Source organism: Hippopotamus amphibius, chromosome 8, assembly GCF_030028045.1.
Source record: "Hippopotamus amphibius kiboko isolate mHipAmp2 chromosome 8, mHipAmp2.hap2, whole genome shotgun sequence".
Taxonomy (NCBI): Eukaryota; Metazoa; Chordata; class Mammalia; order Artiodactyla; family Hippopotamidae; genus Hippopotamus; species Hippopotamus amphibius.
The window spans coordinates 104,235,702-104,254,595 of record NC_080193.1 but is presented as its reverse complement, the minus strand read 5'-3'; the positions used below and the strand labels follow the sequence as shown (position 1 = coordinate 104,254,595).

General features: G+C 42.7%; 1 protein-coding gene across 10 annotated transcripts in view; it reads left to right on the top strand.

The window, feature by feature from the left end:
• SPATS2L (spermatogenesis associated serine rich 2 like) overlaps nucleotides 1–18,894 on the top strand; it is a 159,311-nt gene that overhangs the window by 129,608 nt on the left and 10,809 nt on the right. For all 10 annotated transcript variants that reach the window (XM_057744326.1, XM_057744331.1, XM_057744324.1 and 7 more), the window contains one exon: nucleotides 13,798–13,856. In XM_057744326.1, the coding sequence (XP_057600309.1) occupies nucleotides 13,798–13,856 (59 nt within the window). The remainder of the gene's footprint in view (nucleotides 1–13,797; nucleotides 13,857–18,894) is intronic.

Genomic DNA, 18,894 nt, shown 5'->3' with positions numbered 1-18,894 from the left:
TCTGGAAATATTTTGAGTCATCACAGCTGCAGAGAGGTTGTTGGCATCTAGTAGGCAGAGGCCGGGGTGCCACTCCTTATCCTTGTGTGCACAGGACAGCCTCCCCCCCCCCCAGCCCCACCTCCAACAAAGAATGATCTGGTCCACGATCTCAGTAAGGCTGAGAAAGCCTGCGCGCCAAGAAAGGGAGAGGAAGTGGGCACCAATCCTTCTGCACGGTCTGTTGCAGCTTCTTGAGTGAAAGACAGAGAGTCCTCCCTTTGCAACACCCCTGAGTGGCTCTCTGCCCCCAGCCCCCCAGCCCCCCCTCCTAACCCACCACCGCAGACACGAGAGGGGAGATTTCCTTTACCTGCTCAAGTCATTTACATACGCCAAACACAGCCATCGTGTCTTCTCTTTTTCACATCAGTGCAGTGGGAAGGTATTTTTCCCATACTTCCTGAAACATAAACCTCCTAGCTACACATTTTAAAGGTCAAATTACATTTTTGTTTCCTTAAGACCAGCAAAAACAATTACACTGAAGTGTAGAAAATTGAGGGCTTTGCTTCTTTGTCTATTTTTCATTATGGAATTCAAGTCAGTCCTTAGGAGAAAATGGAAAAATTAAGAACTGAAGGTTGTAGCTGGTGATAGGCTGTCACTTTCATTCACCATTCTGTCTCTACCTGAGTTCTCTTTTCTCATTTTACAATAAAACCAAGTATCACAGGGGCCGGGATTAGGATGAAGATCTGGGGCAAGTAAGGATAAATACAGTAGGGGCAAGTAAGGATAAATACATTGGGTCTGTTTGAGGGATTATTATTTTCCTCTGCCTCTAGCCAAGCAGCAGTATTACTTGGTGTGCCTAGCTATACATGGTGTATATCCAACGACTGTGAGTCCAGTGACATCCTCAGGTGTGCCTGGCCTTGTGCTATTTAAACTGAATGTCAACAGAAGGTCTTTTTTTTTTTTTTTTTTTCTTTTTGGCTGCCCCGCATGGCTTGCAGAATCTTAGTTCCCCCATCAGAAATAGAACCCGGGCCTCGGCAGTGAAAGTGCAGAGTCCTAACCCCTGGACCACCAGGGAATTCCCAACGGAAGATCTTTTTGCAATCTTATGGTGCAGTAGTGGTTGGGCAAATATTATTGACTATTGACTTACCCTCTCGTAATTAGGAGAATGTTGAAATTATGGCACTCTCTCTACTCTGATTGGTAAATACAGGGAAAATATGTATTTGGCAAAACGGGTCACAGAATAGGTGCTGTGACAGCAAGCAAACTTGGTTTTTGAATTCAGTCACAGGGAGGATGTGGATGTAAGCGTGCGTAATAAGTTGAGACGCCACTGTAAAACCACGTGGCTGAAACAGTAAGCATTCCGAGCTCACCCGTGAGCTTCGGGAGTGTCTGGAGCAGTGGGTTGGCCAGTAATAAACCGATGCTTTTCTCTGTGCCATTCAACAAGGGATGTTTATCACGGGATTACCAGTGCAGACCTGACGTTAGGAACCTTTGCGGCCACGTAGTATTGTCGTGTGATAACTTTACCAGGCCTTCAGTTACCTATTAAAATATCAATGTGTTCAACGATTGCTAGGTTTTGCCAGCTCCTTAGCCTATATGCGTTACACAGACAAAATCACGAGTTTACGTTACACTTTTTTATGGTTTTCAAAAGAAATTTAACACAAGGTCTACGTCCTTCTGCTCTGGAAGGGAGTACAAACTTCCCATTGATCAAAACCTATTACAGACGAAACTTTCTGACTCATCTTTTTTCTTCTTACCAAGTGGTTTTTCTAAGTGCGCACCTACTGGTGACTTGTACTGTACAGTGGAAATTCCTTCTCCCCACACCCAATATTGGAGATTATACCAGCATATTGAAAGAACACACATTATGGAGATGAAGATACACCTGCAAAAGATATCAAGAGACAGTAATAGAAGAAGCTAATACATATATTTATGCCTCAAGGGAGTCACATGTATGGTTTCTTGTCACTGTCCTAGCTGACAAACTGCCCAAAATGTCTCCTTTTCCTTACTCTGCATCAGTTCAATCAACAGAAATCAGCTCCAGCATCCATTCCAAAATCGTGAGAAGGGTAAATACCTTATACCACAGAGGAACTCAAGGTTCCTGTGACTTTGTGTCTAGGCAAGTCCCCATGGTACAGTGCATTTCAAACCTTGCCTCATTTGTGAATATGTGTCATTCTAAATAGGGGTAGCTCGCTCTTTGGAGGTGAAGCCTTCTCTTTTCCTATTTTCTTCCCTCCCCGAGGCTTTTCTCTGCGTTAGATGTTTCCCCAGGGCCACTGCCAGGACCGAGTGAATCAGTTCGACATGAAGGAAGAGCAGGCTGATAAATACAAAAAGTACTGAACTGGCCTTTTCAGTTTGGGTATAGTCCCCAGGAAACCAGCATAAATAGCGCCTTGTATTAATAGCCTTTCTGAGCTCCATGTGCAATTACCTCTATATGTCATGTCAGCAGCACACTTAGCGTTGGGAGTCAGCTTTCCTTCACTGCAGCCTTCTTGCAGAATAATAAACCCACAAGAACAGCTGGAGGGTAAGAAGTTGGTTCTGATTTCAGCTTGAAATCTGAAAAGATTTCTGAATCTTTTCAGCAAATGAAGGCTGCCAGTCAAGCCAGCTTTGTCACGTGCTCCTGAATAGGAATTGTTAGTTTTCATCATAGAACAGAAATATAAAAAGGAATTAAGCGCATTGTTCTAACTATACAATCCCCAGAGGGGAGGGTATGTGTATGTGTGTTTTAAATTTGCAGTATAATCCATTTCCACTGAGAAAAGAAGACAAACTTGTTCCTGTATATTAGTATAAATATAAATGCATTATAGTTTGAAAAGTGGAACATCCTAGATCACAATTTCAGAATGGATCTTGGAGCTTATTTGTTTATTAGACTAGTAGAGTGAGATTCTGTCGTCTCTTAGAGTGAGACTAAGGAGTAATTTTGGACAGTTTGTCAGCTAGGACAGCAACGAATCATATAAAAACTGTACCTGAAGCCAATATGATAGATTTCCATGTATGTATGTTACATTATTCTTCCAGTGATTGTGACCTTCGGTTCTTAGTAGGCCATATTTGAAAAAAAGTGACATTGTTCAAGATTTATTAACAACTTAATTAGGAGGCATGGGGTGTAGATTTAGACAGAATAGGGTTTAAATCTCATCTCCACATATTCTAGCTCTGAATATGGTTGAGTTTCTTAACTTCTACTCAGCCACAGAATGGGGGTACTGCTATCACTTTCTGGGGATTTTGTGAAGATTCATGTACAAGGTATGCACGTCTGAGATTATTCTAGAAAATCGCTTGCCTGGCCCATGACAGAAGTTCAATCTAGGCTGGTTCTCCTCTCTGCCAGATAAGCGTTCAGTAAATGTCTTTCCCTCTCTACCAAGACACTGGGAGGAAGTTAATCCGTTCCACCCTTCTGTTTATTTAGTTATGCAGTGGATTCCAGCTGTAAGATGCGGATATTTCTTCGCAGCTTTTTACAGTTCACTGCTGAGGAAGAGGGAATGAGGCAAAGGGACCCCTGATTCTGAATGGCCATGGCTCTCATCACATCAGCCCTCTTTGCCCTTTCCCATTCTGTCATGCCTTCTCTCCACCTTTCCTTCCCCTCTCTTCCTTCATCCACCCAGTAGAGCCCGAGGGCTAGTGGGTGAAGACAGAAACGCGCTGTGCAATGCCCCATGGTAGGTACTCAGTGGAGCTGGGCCTGGGGGAGGGGAGATCAACACTGGGTGGCTCGTGAGAGAAGGGTCCACCACAGAGGTGACGTTGGAGCTGGTCTTTGAAGGGAGACTAGGAATTTGTCAGCCTGAGACCGGAGAAAGGATTCCATGCAGGAGAAGCAACGCAAGGAACCAGAAATAAGAGAGACCACTGCGTGCTCTAGGAGGAGTGCGTTTCCTGGGTCTCACTCCATCAATAAATGAATTTTGAGCACATCCCTCTCAAACCAGAACATTTATTTATAAATCATGTGTGTGTGTGCTATGGTTAATCTGTATCCTGAAGGTTAGGAAAGTCAACTTTTTAGAATAAAAAGGAAGTACATGGGACTTCTCTGGCGGTCCAGTGGTTGAGACTCTGCACTCCCAATGCAGGGGGCATGGGTTCGATCGGGGAATGAAGATCCTGCATGCCACGCAGTGTAGCCAAAAAAAAAAGTAAGTACATGCAGTTGACTGTTTTCTTTGTGCTTCCCATTTGGGGAGCCACTGGCCAGGACAGGTCCTAAAGAGGATGGGCAGCAGGTGAGCCTGGAGATGCTGGCTGGTGAGAGCCTTTTGGCCCAAGCCAAGAAGTGCACATTTTCTTCCCTCCTCTGTTCACAGGAGAGCCAAGGAATTCAGGAGCTCCCAGGAGGCCAGAGCAGTGGAGTCTCTGCCTGGCTGCCCTAGGTTGGAAGTGGACCAGCACTTCTGTGACTTTTTGTGTCGTATCAGTCTCCTCTAGTTTCTGTCCCTACGTTATTCAAGTTCAGTCACCATGATGGCTTCTGCATAGATGCCCCCCACCCCCCGGGACTGGAGGGGATTGCAGCAGTGTTCAGAGCGGTTGACTCTATTTTGGGTATGAGACAAAGAGAGATTTTTGCCTTGTTTTACTTTATGTTGAAATTTGTTTTATTTGATGCTGCTTTCTACATTTCCCTTTTTTTTTTTAATGAGGATGTAAAATGAATTAAATGGCAAAGGATGTTAGTTCCTTAAATGGTACCCTTGTGCTATAAGAAAATCAACACCCACAGATAGACGTTTGCTTTCTTTCCGTAGATGTAGTTTGATTGTTTTCTTATTTTATCGAAAAGGAGATGGTGGTAAGCCATATCACTTTTATAGCTATAGAACCTGAAATACAGGAAGTTACTTTCCTTGAATAGTGGTCTCCATGGGAAGAAACAAAACTAAAAAGTAGTCAGCAAAGAGAAGAAATTATATTATTAAGAAAAATTATATGTAGAATTCTAAATAGAGGTATATGAGGAATATAGATTTTTTGGTTGAACATATGATGTTCTGGGATCTGTAGAATTTGCAGGATTTTGCAACTCTGATGTCATTTTTTAAATTCCAAGAAGAAAAAGGAATCCCTGTCTGCGTGTGTTTGATTTTTCAGTTACCTATGTCATCTGTAAGGAACTCCAGGATTTTATAAGTGTTGGAAGTCAGTCCTTATGCTACATGTGCACGTGTCTCATTCCAGAAATGCATCTCAGACAGTGTGATGCAATACTGATTAACTGTAATTTAAGTCAGTGTCAAATTCCAATATAAAATACACAGATATTAACATTAACATGTTATATTACCTCCGATAAAAGAAACAGAAATAAAATGGGCTCAACCTGATTGGTAAATCGTGTGCACTTGCCGCGTTCATTGGCAGCCAGAGGCGTGTAACTTTGCTGTATGTGTTAACGGTGATTCATGCTTAGAGACACTCTGCTTCCCTGAGAGCCACAATTGCTAGGCAGCTGTTCAAAGAGCTGGGTCCCAACCCTAGCTGACAGGCTCTAGACATGCATGTTGGGTTTTGTTTGTTTATCACATAACGCTACGGAATTCAAGAAATCTTTAGATCAGTTTGTCAATCACTGCTGCATTCAGAAAAAGAATTCCAATTATAAGAACAACACAGGTTGTTGTGAAACCGAAATGAAAAAGTGTACAGAGTAGAAGGTAACAGACCCAGGAATCCTAACAAAAAACTAAACAAATGAGCATAGCCAGCTACTTGATGATGAGCCCGAGGTAAACTGGCAAGTGGAGTTGGGTAGGAGAGACATTTCTGGGGTAGACGTGGGGGGACTTGATCATGTGGGAGGTGAAGGAAGAGGAGTCATGGAAACTGGTGGGAGGTGAGAGCAGTAACCAGCAGACAGGGCTAGGAGTGGGGACAGGATGGAGTGCGAGGGAGGAAGAATATTTTCCCTCTGCCCTTCCGGGTTCTTGGCTGAGACCTTGTAAGGAAAGACTGATGAACAAGAGAGAAACAAACAGAAGTGTATGAACATGCATACGTCAAGTACACATGGGAGAGACCCAGGGAAAAATGAAGAACTCCCCAAGGTGGCCTGGAATTCAGGACTAAATACCATCTTAATAGGGAAAGGGGAGAGGGGGTCTAGGCCTCTGAGGGGAGAGTAAATGATTTTTAGGAGAGATGAAAGAGTCCTTAGAAGAACAGATGGGAGGTACGATAGTTTGTGAGTTTGTGACAAAATCTGTCCGGGTGTGGTGTCAATTCTAGTCTCCTCTCCTGTGACGAGAGTCAACATCCTCCCTGGTTGGTGAAACTTCTGGAGAAGGAATTTATGACAACTGAGTCCCTTTTAGACAGTCTGTCTTTAAGCAGAAAAGGGGAGTTTGGAGAAAGCCTCTCCCTGCATTTGCTGTTTTTCACATGCCCACTGCTCGCAGTGACCAATATACCAAAGTTCCCTTTTTGGGGTGGCATCATCTGCTCGTCTTCGGGGAGCAGAACAGAGAAAGGAGGAGCGGGGAATTGGCAGCCATGCAGGAGCATGGGTGACGTTTGTAGGACCTGTCATCTTAGGGCTGCCTGTCCTCCTGACCCAGGGAATAGAGAACCATACACAGTCTTGATGTATTTGTGCCTGTCGTGCCAGAGGCACCTTTGCTGACAGCAGCAAGAGTTGAGAAATGGGTGGGCTGAAACCCCTGACTAGGTTTGCCCTGTGCCCAAGCATTCCTGGTAATACTTGGGCGATCGGACTAGAAATGGTACCCATGGTAATAGTACAGTACACCCTAAGTGTATAGAGAGAGTTTTTCTGCCCTCCACCTGGTGGGCACAGTCCTCTCACCCAGGGCAAGGGACGTAGATGCCTAAACTCCTGGGCAGTACAGGTGTCCTCTTCCATCAGCACCCGCTCACAGCTCAAGGTCCACTAGGTGCTACTAGGCTGCCAGGTGCTCCGCTGGCGTTCCTCCTGTGGCCACAGCTCTTACTCCTGATGCAGTAGTAAGGAGCAGAGCCCACAGTGGGGGGAAATGTTTGTACATTACCCTTTCTCTTTAGTGAAAGACATAGAAATTCTTTACGCAGGAAATCTGGCTTTCCGGCTTGTCACTCGTTCACATGCTTTAAGCTGTTTGGTACAGGCCAAGGGGGTGAAACATCTTAGCATTCAGTGGAATCCTTCCTCCCCAGCAGTCTCCACATTCTCTTTCTCTCTAATGGGCTGGAGGTCCAGAGGCTCTGCCGCGTGCTCATCCTGCCGGCAAGCGCGGGCTCTGCCTGCTTCCTGAGGCTCTCCAGCTGCTTTGTTCTGCTGGCAGTCGAGGAGTTAAGGAAGCTCCACACTGAAGCACTTCATCCACCAGAAGGTCCTGAAGCAAAATTGTCTGGGATCAGATGGTCGCAGGCAGTTTCTCTCACTGTGGCCGCCCTGAGGCCAGCGCAGGAAGATGAAATGTGGCCTAGCTTTAACTCTTAAACATCTGACTCCGGCTGCTGTTGCAGATTGATCTCCTTCAACTCCCTTTGAAATCCTACTTTCATCCCTTAGTATCCGCCAGCAGCTTCCGCTCTCTGGCTCCTCACCCACTGGCAGTCCTGTGGCTGCTCCCCATCACAGCATCTTTATTTATGAAGCACACCAGACTCGATGTGGCTCCTCCGAGCTCCCAGACGAAGCCGTTTTGTCTCTCAGTGTCTTTGTCTCCACATTTAAAGAAGAGTCTTTCACGGGCAGAAAATGATAAATGTATTCCTGCTGAAGTGCCTCTCTGATTCTCTTTATTATTGTTATTATTAGTCCTCTATAGAAAGGAATCAAGACACTGGAAACATTTTTATAAAATGACACTTTATCTCTGTGATTAACTATATAATAAACCATAAAGGCTCTGCCATGGTAATCTCCCTCTCCTTACGCCTTATTGCTTTAATAATAAAAGCTTTTTTTATGGCAACAGAATAAAATTTTACTATCCAGACAGTTTAGATAAAATGAGAAGATGTGTTTTTGGAATGACAAAGGGCACATCTGAAACATGTGAGGTCAGCATGGGTTTTATGTGAGCTCAGTTTACGTAGAACACGTTTGATGTGTCTTCAGTCTGGTGCTATCCCGAGGACTTTATCCAGCCACTTAGAGAACTTTCGGTGGTCAGCGAAAAGCCAATTAAAGAGTTCTGTGTTTCTGCCAAGTATAGATGATCACCACCGAAAAGCAAAAATGTCCAAAACCTAGAATTGCAGATGATTAGTGGAGGAAAGTACAAATTTCAATAATTTATTACCATCCCAATTTGCAAACAGAATCATTAACTACGTGTTTTGATTCTGAGCCAAACCCTGTGTGGTTTAGTGAGTATCATTGAACTTTTATTCATAAGCTTATGTCTCAAGTGATTAGGTTCCATCAGTGACAAAAGTTACATAAATTTTTGCATAAAGGTGATTTATATGCAAGCACTACAATATACCAATTCAGGAGTTGCAGTATTGTTATGCCATGGAAAAATGAATGTACTGTCTTCCCTTCCGTTCATCAAGCAGTTTTTGTCAAGCAGCCCATAATAGTCTAAGATCATAACGTTGAACAGAAGTTTTTTAAAACTCCATCGAGCTTCCCTGAAGAAGGGATGATTAAGCAGAGACCTGAGGAAGACTCAAAGTGAAGGAGATGAAGAAAGGCAGGGTTAGGGAGGAGAGCTGTCCTCCAGCATGGGAAGGGCACGTCCCAAGGCCCTGTGGTGAGGGGAAAGCAGAGCTCATACCGCCTGGGGTGCTGGGAAACTTGAATGAGATCATTCCTCGAGGCGCTGGTGCTCTTCCTGGTGTGCCTTGCACAGTAGCACTCAAGAGGTGTTACGCGTGAGCAGCTCTCATTTTGCAGCTGATATCTGTCTCCACAGGGGTATCTCAAAAGCCCACCTGTGACCTTTCTGCTTCTCCAGTAAGAATGGGGACAGTGACACTGCCCGTGATTTCTCTACGACACGTCAGCCCTCCCATGCCATTCGTCCCTCCTGCCCTCTGTGTCTGCCAGCTCCCTACTGAGTTTTGCCCAGCACCCTCTGCCCTTATCCAGCCTGCAGAGTTGTTTTCCATCAGGCAGCACTTCCGTGTGTATCTCTGTCCTGGTGTCTCTAAGAAGATTCAGTGGGACTTGTAAATGGCACTGATGATATTACTCAGGAGGCTGGATGTGACCCCCGGCACTGTGGGCATTTAGAAGGTGTCAGACACAGGGAATTCCCTGGCTGTCCCGTGGTTAGGACTCTGCGATCTCACTGCCGGGGTACAGGTCCGATCCTTATTCGGGGAACGAAGGCCTCGCAAACCGTGCGGTATGGCCAGAAAGGGTGTTAGACACAGCCTTTCCTCTTGGACCTTCCTTTGGTCTGGCTCTCAGCTTGCTATAAGGCTGGTTGCTCACTGATGGTCTGCCAGGGGACCAGCCGGCCTCCACTACTTCATCCTCTTCAACTTCCACATCCTCTTCCCTTAGCATTCCCTTCCACAAGCCTGCTGCCTTGAAAGGAAAAAAAAAAGAAAAAAAAAAAAGAAAAGGGTCCAGCGAAACTCTCAGGTGCACCTTATTGAGATTCTCGCAGGAGGTCCTGGGGAGCTGCCTTGAGCCAGCACCTTGATGCTGGTTTACATCCAATTCATGGGTTCTGAGCAGAGTCCTGACTCAGCAGAGATCCCCTGGCTCGCCTTTATGCGTGAGTTTTAAAAGCAGTCACACATAGCAGTGCTTGAATTACTAAGATGCTTGAGGACAGTCTTTTGCTGAAATACCCAGAGGAATGGAAGCATGGTTTGATGCCAACTTCACAGGCTTTCCACATCCTCCAGTGGGCATTAAGCAGATTAGCAGTTTCTTGTGTATAGCCTTCATCCCTCCTGTTGCTAGGCCTGGAGGCCTGAACTAACCATTGTGTGAGTATCCAGCTTTGTTTCCTGTGTGTTAGACCTGGGGACATGGAGTATACCCCAGATGTCCATCTTGTAAACTCTCTAGGGATATAATTATGTTAATAAGTTGAATCAACAACAATTTACTATGATCTTGTAGCTGGTAAAGAAATTAGCAAAGGCCCCTTCCTATACCAGCCTCCTCACCCAGCACACAGACAGGCCGGAGGGTCCGTGGCCTTGTCTGGGGACTGAGGGCGTGGGGACTGCGTGAGGCTGTCCTGGCACGCTCCCTGCAGGCTGCTCTTCTCGTGCCTCCTGACACCACACCTTGTATCACATGCATGTATCTCTTTTGGTTGTACGCCTTGCATACTCTCAAAACTGGAGACTCTAATTATAGCCTTCTGGTTGATGGAGGGTGGGAACCCTAATTTCTTCTTCCTGCCGTCATCATCTTCTTCCCTCTCCATCTGTTTCACGCTGTTACCACAGGAAGTTCAGCAGGTCCTCTCCCCTCTTCCTCTCAGCTCCCCTAAAAGAATGTAGGTTCCACAAGGATGGCAGGAACGTTTTTTTTTTTACCCAAAACTACATTTCCAGCCCCACCCTCACCTGGCACTTAGCAGGCACTCAGCAGAGATTTGTCCGGTGGATTAATGTTTTGTCAGTCTCTCCAGAGACTAGAATCTTCTAGTGCTCTTTGTAGCACATCCTGCACAGCTACCCGACACCTGTGCAACCCGGCTTCACTGTTGATGAAGAGAATGGAGGGAGTCTCACATGACCTCTAGCCCGTAAGTCAGTGGAGTCCCAGCCCCTTGGACTCCTGTTTCACGTCGACTAGAAGTCAAAAGCCCTCTCTAGGATTTGTGCCAGTTCAGGGATGCGGGCTGGACCCAACATTTTCACCCTCACTCTGCCTTCAGGCTGTGGCCTCTTCCCATCTCTTCAGCCCTGCACTGACCCAGTTGTGAAACCCAGCCACTTCCTCTGTGTGTGTGTGTGTGTGTGTGTGTGTGCGCACCCACGCACATTCAGACCATTCACACCAAGCGTGGTGAAGGTCTGGACATCCCGAACACAGCTCACATCACAAGCCCCACAGTGGACCCCTCACAATAGCATATGAGGTCCTCCTGCTTCTGGAAGCTCTTATGCTCACCCCCACTACAGACGATTTCTCCAGCCTCTTCCCTCTACCCAGTTCCCAGCCTTCTGCCTGGCTCTCTTTTCACCTCCCTTTCTATAGGGAATAAAAATTCAAAACATTTTCTCAAGCAGAATAGCTTAACCATGTTGTTATAATTTGGACTCCTGACTCCAGATCTCTAGGTTCTCACCTTATCTCCCTACCAGCTTCTCCATTAGCCTCGTTTTCCTAACTAACATGGAGCTGCCCTCTCCACTCGCTCAGCCTCTACTGTGGCTGCATTCGTGAACTTGACAAGAAAGCTCAACATACCTCATAATCACAGGAGTTCAAGCCTATCGACTGAACCCAGCATTTCATACAATTAACTAATATATGCTGGTTTATGAATAGATGATCTCTGGAAAGAAACGCAAGAAGCTGGTGACAGTGGAGACCTCCAGGGAGGGGACTGAGTAAACTGGAACAGAGATGGGATAAAGACTTCCTTCTCGCCATACACCTTTCTGTATCATGTATTTCCTATATTTAAAACACACTGACATCATATATATTTAATGTCAATAAATAAGGTACAATTCTCCTGATGTGCTCATTTCACCAAAGTGGTCATAGCCAGTGAGCTTAAACCGCACGCGTCATGGGGAGAGCTGATGTCTGCGCTTGGTGGATCAGGCTTCGAGCCCAGTTATGGAGAATTTGCCGTTCCTTGCTCACGTCACTGTCTCCATTAGGATTTCCTGGTTGGAAAAAGCCCAGCTGTTCAGCACACAGCCCTTACTCTCCAAGTGTTTAGGTTACGTCATCTGGATGAGGAGCCCCAAACTCCTAGAGATACATCCCAGGAACCACTTCGTACCTGGACAAATACTACAGAATGTTTCCTCTTAAGGGGAAATAGATTTTCAACACACTTTAAATTTTAAAAATACATTTGATGGAGAAAAAAAAATACATCTGCTGAAACAATCTGAGCGGTAGTAAAGTAACAAGGATGATTTCAGGATAATAATTGCAGTGTATTGAAGCACATTAAATATGAGTTCATAATTAAACTATACAAAAACTAGCCAAAAAAATTCTCATCAGTTACTTTTGGAGGAACCAACTATCGTTTTGAAAACTGATAAATAAAAATAGAGAACCAAGCATTTATCATGTCTACGCAAACTGTACTTCATGATAACCAAGTAGTGGGTAATGGAAAGTTTCTCTTTAAGGAAGTTTTCAGTAAATAAATGGAGGGGTGAGAGAATTTGAATATCCTCATTTTTCAGACCCTATTGATCTAGGCAGTAATCACTAATAGCTGCTAATATCATAAAAAATAGAGACGTTCTTTGTATTTCCTATACATTTATTTTGAGATGTATACATTTGGGTACATTCAGGTTTAATTTTTTTCAGGAGAAATATTTATGTGTGTCCTGTCATGTGTCTGCTGATGGAAGTATATAACGTAATTTCTCCTGAAATAAAAAACAAATCTGAATTTAATCAAATTTCTATATCTCACAACAAATTTATAGAAGATATGAAAGAATGAGTTAAATGATACCATCAACGTGCAGTCAGCAAAATTCAGACCCTGGACAACTCTACAGAACATACAACCTGGTTTCTTTAACAAAGGAATTGCAAAGGAGGGAAAAAAGAGAGACCCAGAGAGAGAGGTGGGAGGAAATGTATAGATTAAAACATTTGAGACAATCAACAAATGGTCATGAACAGGCCTTATTTAGATCCTGGTTCAAACAGATTGTTTTAAAAAAATGTATGGGGCAATTAGGAAATTTTGAATACTGAGTAGATATCTGATAACATTAAATTATGGTTAATGTTTTTAGGTATTATAGTAATCCTATGGTTATATTCCTCAAAAGTCCTTATCTTTGAGATATCTATATTGAAATATTTATGGTTGAAATTAAACTTTTAAAAATCTGGCATCTGTGCTTATTTGCACATAAAAATCTGTGAAAGGATATACGAGGGATTTCTGATGATGTGTTGATTCTGGAAGGGAAGCGAGGAGTCAGGATGGGAGAGAGATGAACTTTTGGACAGAAAATTATTACTTTTGCAGGTAGTACTTTTTCAAAGGACTAACCAAAAAATGTATTAAATATAATGGAAAAAGTTAATTTAATCTTGCAATGCTTATTTGGGGAATGAGAAGGCTCATCCTAGAGCATGTGGCTGGATCAGCCCAGAACCATATTCCTCAAAGTGGGTCCTAGGACCCTCTGCATCAGAACTGGGCCCACTTCTCCCTCTCCCAGCCCGAATCTGGGAGAGCAAAGCACAGAGGCGTTTGAGAATTACAGGCCTTGATGACCTGAGTGCCAGCTTTTTAAATACTTATTATATTGTTTTGGAACTTTGAAAATTCACAGGGCAAGAATACTCCCAAATTGAAATTCAAAGCAGTGCAATTCTGAAAGTCTGAAAAGGCTTTTTTTTTTCGATTTGCTGACAATGATTTAATCAGCAGATGTCACTATGCAACACTGGGAGCATCCCTTCCATGTTGCCTCATTTTTGGAAAGGCAGAGTCTGCTGCTGGCATTGTAACATAGAAATATTTATGGTAATCTTGTATTTTGTTTCATGAAAATAATTTTTCTCTTACTTCCAGTGCTTATTAAAAGTTTATCTTTGATTAAGCATTCTTTGCTTTTGTTTTTGTTTCTTTCCCCCAGCATCATTGACAAAGAAGTTTCATTAATGGCAGAAATGGATAAAGTTAAAGAAGAAGCCAGTAAGTAGCCACATGGTTGTTTGATTAGGAGCTTCCCAATCAGAAGTAATCCATAAATCAGATTGACAGTGATATAGAGTCTTTTTTTTTTAATTTATTTTATTTATTTATTTTGGCTGCGTTGGGTCTTGGTAGCAGCACGCAGCTGTGGCACATGGGCTCTTCATTGCGGTGCACGGGCTTCTCTCTAGTTGTGGCGTCGGGGTTTTCTCTTCTTTGGTTGTGGAGCAGGGCTCCAGAGTGCATGGATTCTGTAGTTTGCGGCACATGGGCTCTCTAGTTGAGGCGAAGGAGCTCAGTAGCTTCAAGGCATGTGGGATCTTAGTTCCCCAGCCAGGAATTGAACCCGAGTCCCCTGCATTGGAAGGCGGATTCTTTACCACTGGACCACCAGGGGAGGCCCGACAGTGATATAGATTCTGAGTGGGGTCCAAAAGGATGGAGGAGTAGCACCCACTGAGCAGGGGGCAGAAGAGGCATACAGCAAATAGTAGGTGTCAGCTGAGTTTATTTAAAGTCCAGGGATAGTCATGTGAAACTAATTTTGGTTTACATAAGAAAATTGTTTTAATCTCTTTACTGCAATAAATTTTGTACTTAAACTTTAAAAAAAATAAAAATAAAAAAATAAAGTCCAGGGAAACTTTTGTACCTATACAGGACTACTTATAGTTAGTTGGGTTTAAAATGACATTGAATTTAGTATTATATTTTAAAATATAAGTTTTTAAGCCTTCACAACTTACAAATCTTGCTGTACTACTTTATATAATCCTTTTCACTTGTTCTCTCAACTAACACAAGTTTACCAAATTAAGCGCCCCTAAAAAATGTATTCTATTTGAAAGTTACTTCAATTCCCCTTAACATTTATGAATTACATTTGTAAATTTAACATATCTTATTTTTTCCAAGCACTTCAGATACCTGACAAGGCAAATTCACAAACCTAACTGACAAAGTATTCCAAGCTCTTAAGCAACTCTTACAAGATTAATAATTCAAACTTAGAGATGTACTAAATGAAGTTCTCTTAGAACACTCCAATTCTGTTTACAAACTTAGCCAAATTTGCTGACACCTGCCAACTTAACACCTCAAAAGAAAATCAATAACGTGTTTTAAATTGAAATCACAAGTGAGATGACTTAATATACAGAATACTCTGTATTTAAGTAATGAACACAAGCAGGCAATCTTAATCACTGCAAAACTTTTTCTCAATTTAACACAAAATATTAGTAGTCTGGGTTTATGTTACTATTTTTATCCCTATTTCTAAACCTTTCCACTGCTCTAAAGTTACCCAATAGCCAGTAGGGCAGATTTGCCATCTCAAATAGGCTGAGGTTCATGGGTTGCAAATTTCAGCGGAGACAAGATCACTCAGTCAGACTCAACACAAGTGGACATGCTGATCCCTCTTTTATTTTTAAATTCATTTGCTATGTTAGTGGGAACCCTAAGACCATATTTTTCAGCTGGGATTTAGTTTTACAATCCTTATCTCCTAGGCATTTAAAATTTTTCATCCTTACCCAAATCTTATCTAATGAATTGGATAAATGGCAGTCTGCACCCCCAGCCGGGTTTCAGCTAAATTCCTTCACTTTTGACTTCAGTGCCTTTCTTTTTATCAGTGAAGTATCAGCCCAGATTCTTCATTCTTTTAATATTTTTCTTGCCTGGCCCTTGGTCATAATTCAAAAGTCATTTTATGGAAAATAGCTATCATTATTTTTGTTAGACAATGTTTCCAAATAATTTTAAACAACGTTTTAGAATCTAAAGTACATCAGGTTTTATTAAATCAAGCTAAATGTGATCCAGGGGTAAGCTATGGAATATTTAGATAGTTACACAATCCCTTTGATTGTGAGTTATTTTTATGAAATTTGTTAATTTCTTCAGGAGCAGTAGATTACCCCGTGACTGTTTCTCAGGTACAGCTTATTTTCCTTTTTCAGTTTCATATCCTAATGATAAAAATGTAACATCCAACACAAACACAAATGTTTCTCTAGCACCAAAACAGAAAGTTACTAGCCCACTGCTTTCTCAAAAGTTAACAGAAGATCTCAGATTTCAAGTGCTCATTCTTCCTTCTTGGGACAATAATATTCGGTCCCAAGACCTGTGGAATTTGGGGCATCTCTGGAAAGCATTCCCATTCTTAAAACTCATTCAGTCAGTAGATTATTTACTGTGTGCTTCCTTGTGTGCTAAGCACTGGTGGAGAGTGGGACAAACAGCAAACAGATAAATCTGGGACCTCCACTCGTGGAGCTTTCGGGCTAGCGGAAAGGGCTGGATAGGTTGAAGAACTCCCTTAACTTCAGGAAGCAGTCCTGGTTGAGAACTGCCCAGTGCCCTGGGAAAGCCAATTCGCTTACCTTGGAGGTGAACAGAACTGAAATCAAGTCCATGGTCCACCCATTTACTGGCTATGTGACCTTGAACTATTTCATAACCTCAAAGTCAGGTTCCTAATCAGAAAAGGGGGCATAAGAAGAGTGTCTATCTCTAGCAGTTATTGTAAGGATAAAAGGAGAAGACACACGTCAGGCACTTAGCACAGTGCCTGACACGGTGTGTATAAAAAGAGAAAAGCTCATCTTAGTAGAGAGATTAGTCCAACCCCTCGGAAAACAGAGGTCAGAGGGGCTACGCACCCTCTCTCAGGCGACATACCTACATCATCAACCATAAGTCTTCTCCGTCGATAGAAGAAACCATTGAATCTTCTCCCCACAAAGTGCTGAACTGTGTTCACAACCACCATGTTGAGCATCCTGATCTATGGTCTTAAGAGTATTTTCCACATTTTCCATTTCCAGCACATAATATAAACCATATTTCCCCAATTGTAACATACATTCCTGTATCCCTTAGGGCCCCTAACACAAAGCTGAGAAGACAGTGGGCACGTCATTGTATTTGTTAGAAGAGTTATTATGATTAATTCAGTATCTACAGGCTGTGGGATCCAATATTAGTGCACATGAATGTTATTGCAACAAGAGGGAGGTATGTTTTTAGATAAATATGTCTCACTTTAATAATAGTATCTGTAGTTAGGGTTTTTTAGTGTACTTTTCTAAACAGTTCACATAGGTTATTTCATTTAGTTCCACAGTAACCCTAGGAGGGTTTAATGATTATTACATTTTACAGATAAAGAAAGTAAAGATGCTGTCATGCTATGATCTCAAACTTTGCCTGCCCAGGGAATTAGAGGCCTAGACAGCTGTGTTCTCAGAGTGTCAAATTTACTAGAGATGGGAAGAAAACATTACTTTATATTAACAGGCACATAGATCTATTATGAAGTAAAATGCAAAATTCACAAGAATTTTTAAGGGCTCAAAAGGATTTCAAAGAACCTTTGTAACTTGAAGAGCTACATCTGCCCCAGCTCCTGGCCTCCCCCTGTCCCAGGATTTCAGGTACACCCTCTGCCAAGATGTATTATTCGAGAAGCCCTAAAATTTTCCACGGTTCAAGTAATATGAGCAAGTTTCCAATGTGTTCCAGAAACTTGAAGGAAATTATAAATCCTATTGAGCGAATGGATTTCGGCATACCAGATACTGTTTATAAAACTACATAAATAATATTAATCGAGTCTTGAAAGCAGTGAAAATCTAAAGCCTTTTGGAACTATCTCCCTCTACAAATTTCCGAAAGGATGGTACTTTCAAAACATACTTATTATTCTATTTTAAATTATAGGATCAATGAATTTCAGGAACTGATCTGTTTTGGGTTTGCTTTCTGTTTCTGTGATTGATGTTTTTGAGGTGAAAATGTTGGCTTTCCCCTAAAGAATACTGGCTTTTGATCTCAAGTTTTAGGGCTTTTTCATAATGAAAGTCTTTGAAATGTTAATGAGACTATATGTAAAACTCATCCTGACACGTGCTGATGCAAATCTTCATTCCCATGCATGTTTGCATGAGTGTAAACTCAGAATTTAGTGGTGATCTTGCACCTGCATTTCTATTTTAGGGCCCATTTATATCTATTTCTACAAAATCTTTTGTTTGGTATGAATGCCCTAGTTCTTCTTAATCAAAAAGAACAATTACCCCTAATTGTCACCCGTCCCACAAATGATCTGTTACGAAAAGTCAGGTCTGTTTAACCGTGTAGTCACTCGGGGTCTGCTGACCGCTGTACTAGCTCCTCATCAAAACTGGGCCTTCAGAATTTCGCATTTGTCTTACTTTGCAAGAGGAAAGTACCTTGTTTCATCTTCCTACTCAAGAACCATTTTCTTATTCTCCAGGCTTTAGTCCCATCCATATGTTGAATTATAATGGGAAAGCAATAATCAGTAAAAGGTGTGAGTCCTGGATATTCTTAAGTGGCCCCTGTAGAAAAGGAACTTCTGCCTTTGTTTGCATATTCCTTTTAAGTAACGCGCTGCTTCATTCATTGGAATCCTTCATTCAGCTAACGTACGGGGCACCGATTGTATACCAGGCCCTAGGTATCATGGACACAAAGAACTAAATGTGCCATTTCTGCCAGGATTGGAGACGCCTGTAGAGACCAGACAGGTGACATTCATGAGCTAAGCAGGGTGGGGTGGGGGCAGGGCAGTGGTGGACTGGGGCACACAGGGAGCCATGCTCCATCTACAAAGGGCAGCGACTCCTCACCTCTAGCCAGTGGTTGCCACGCGGGAATGCTGGCCAACTGTGACCAGAAATAACAACATTTTAAGAGCAACCAGAAATCCAGCTTTCAAATGGAATCACTTAATTTTCAAATGTGGGCAGTTTCTTTGTAAAAGTAATGTGTGGACCGAGCAAAATACATGTACCCTGTCACCAAAAGTGATATTGGCCCCCTTTTTGTGACTTCCGGTCGGACTGGGTAACCTGGGACATCAGTCAGTAATACGCTGTCTACATTCAGATGAAAATTCCTTTCCCTCCCATCATCAAGACAAGTCTTTGACTAGCTTCTCTGTATTCTGAAATGCTACCAGGCACGATTCAGTCTCTGCCCAGCTACCCGGTATTGTAAGTGG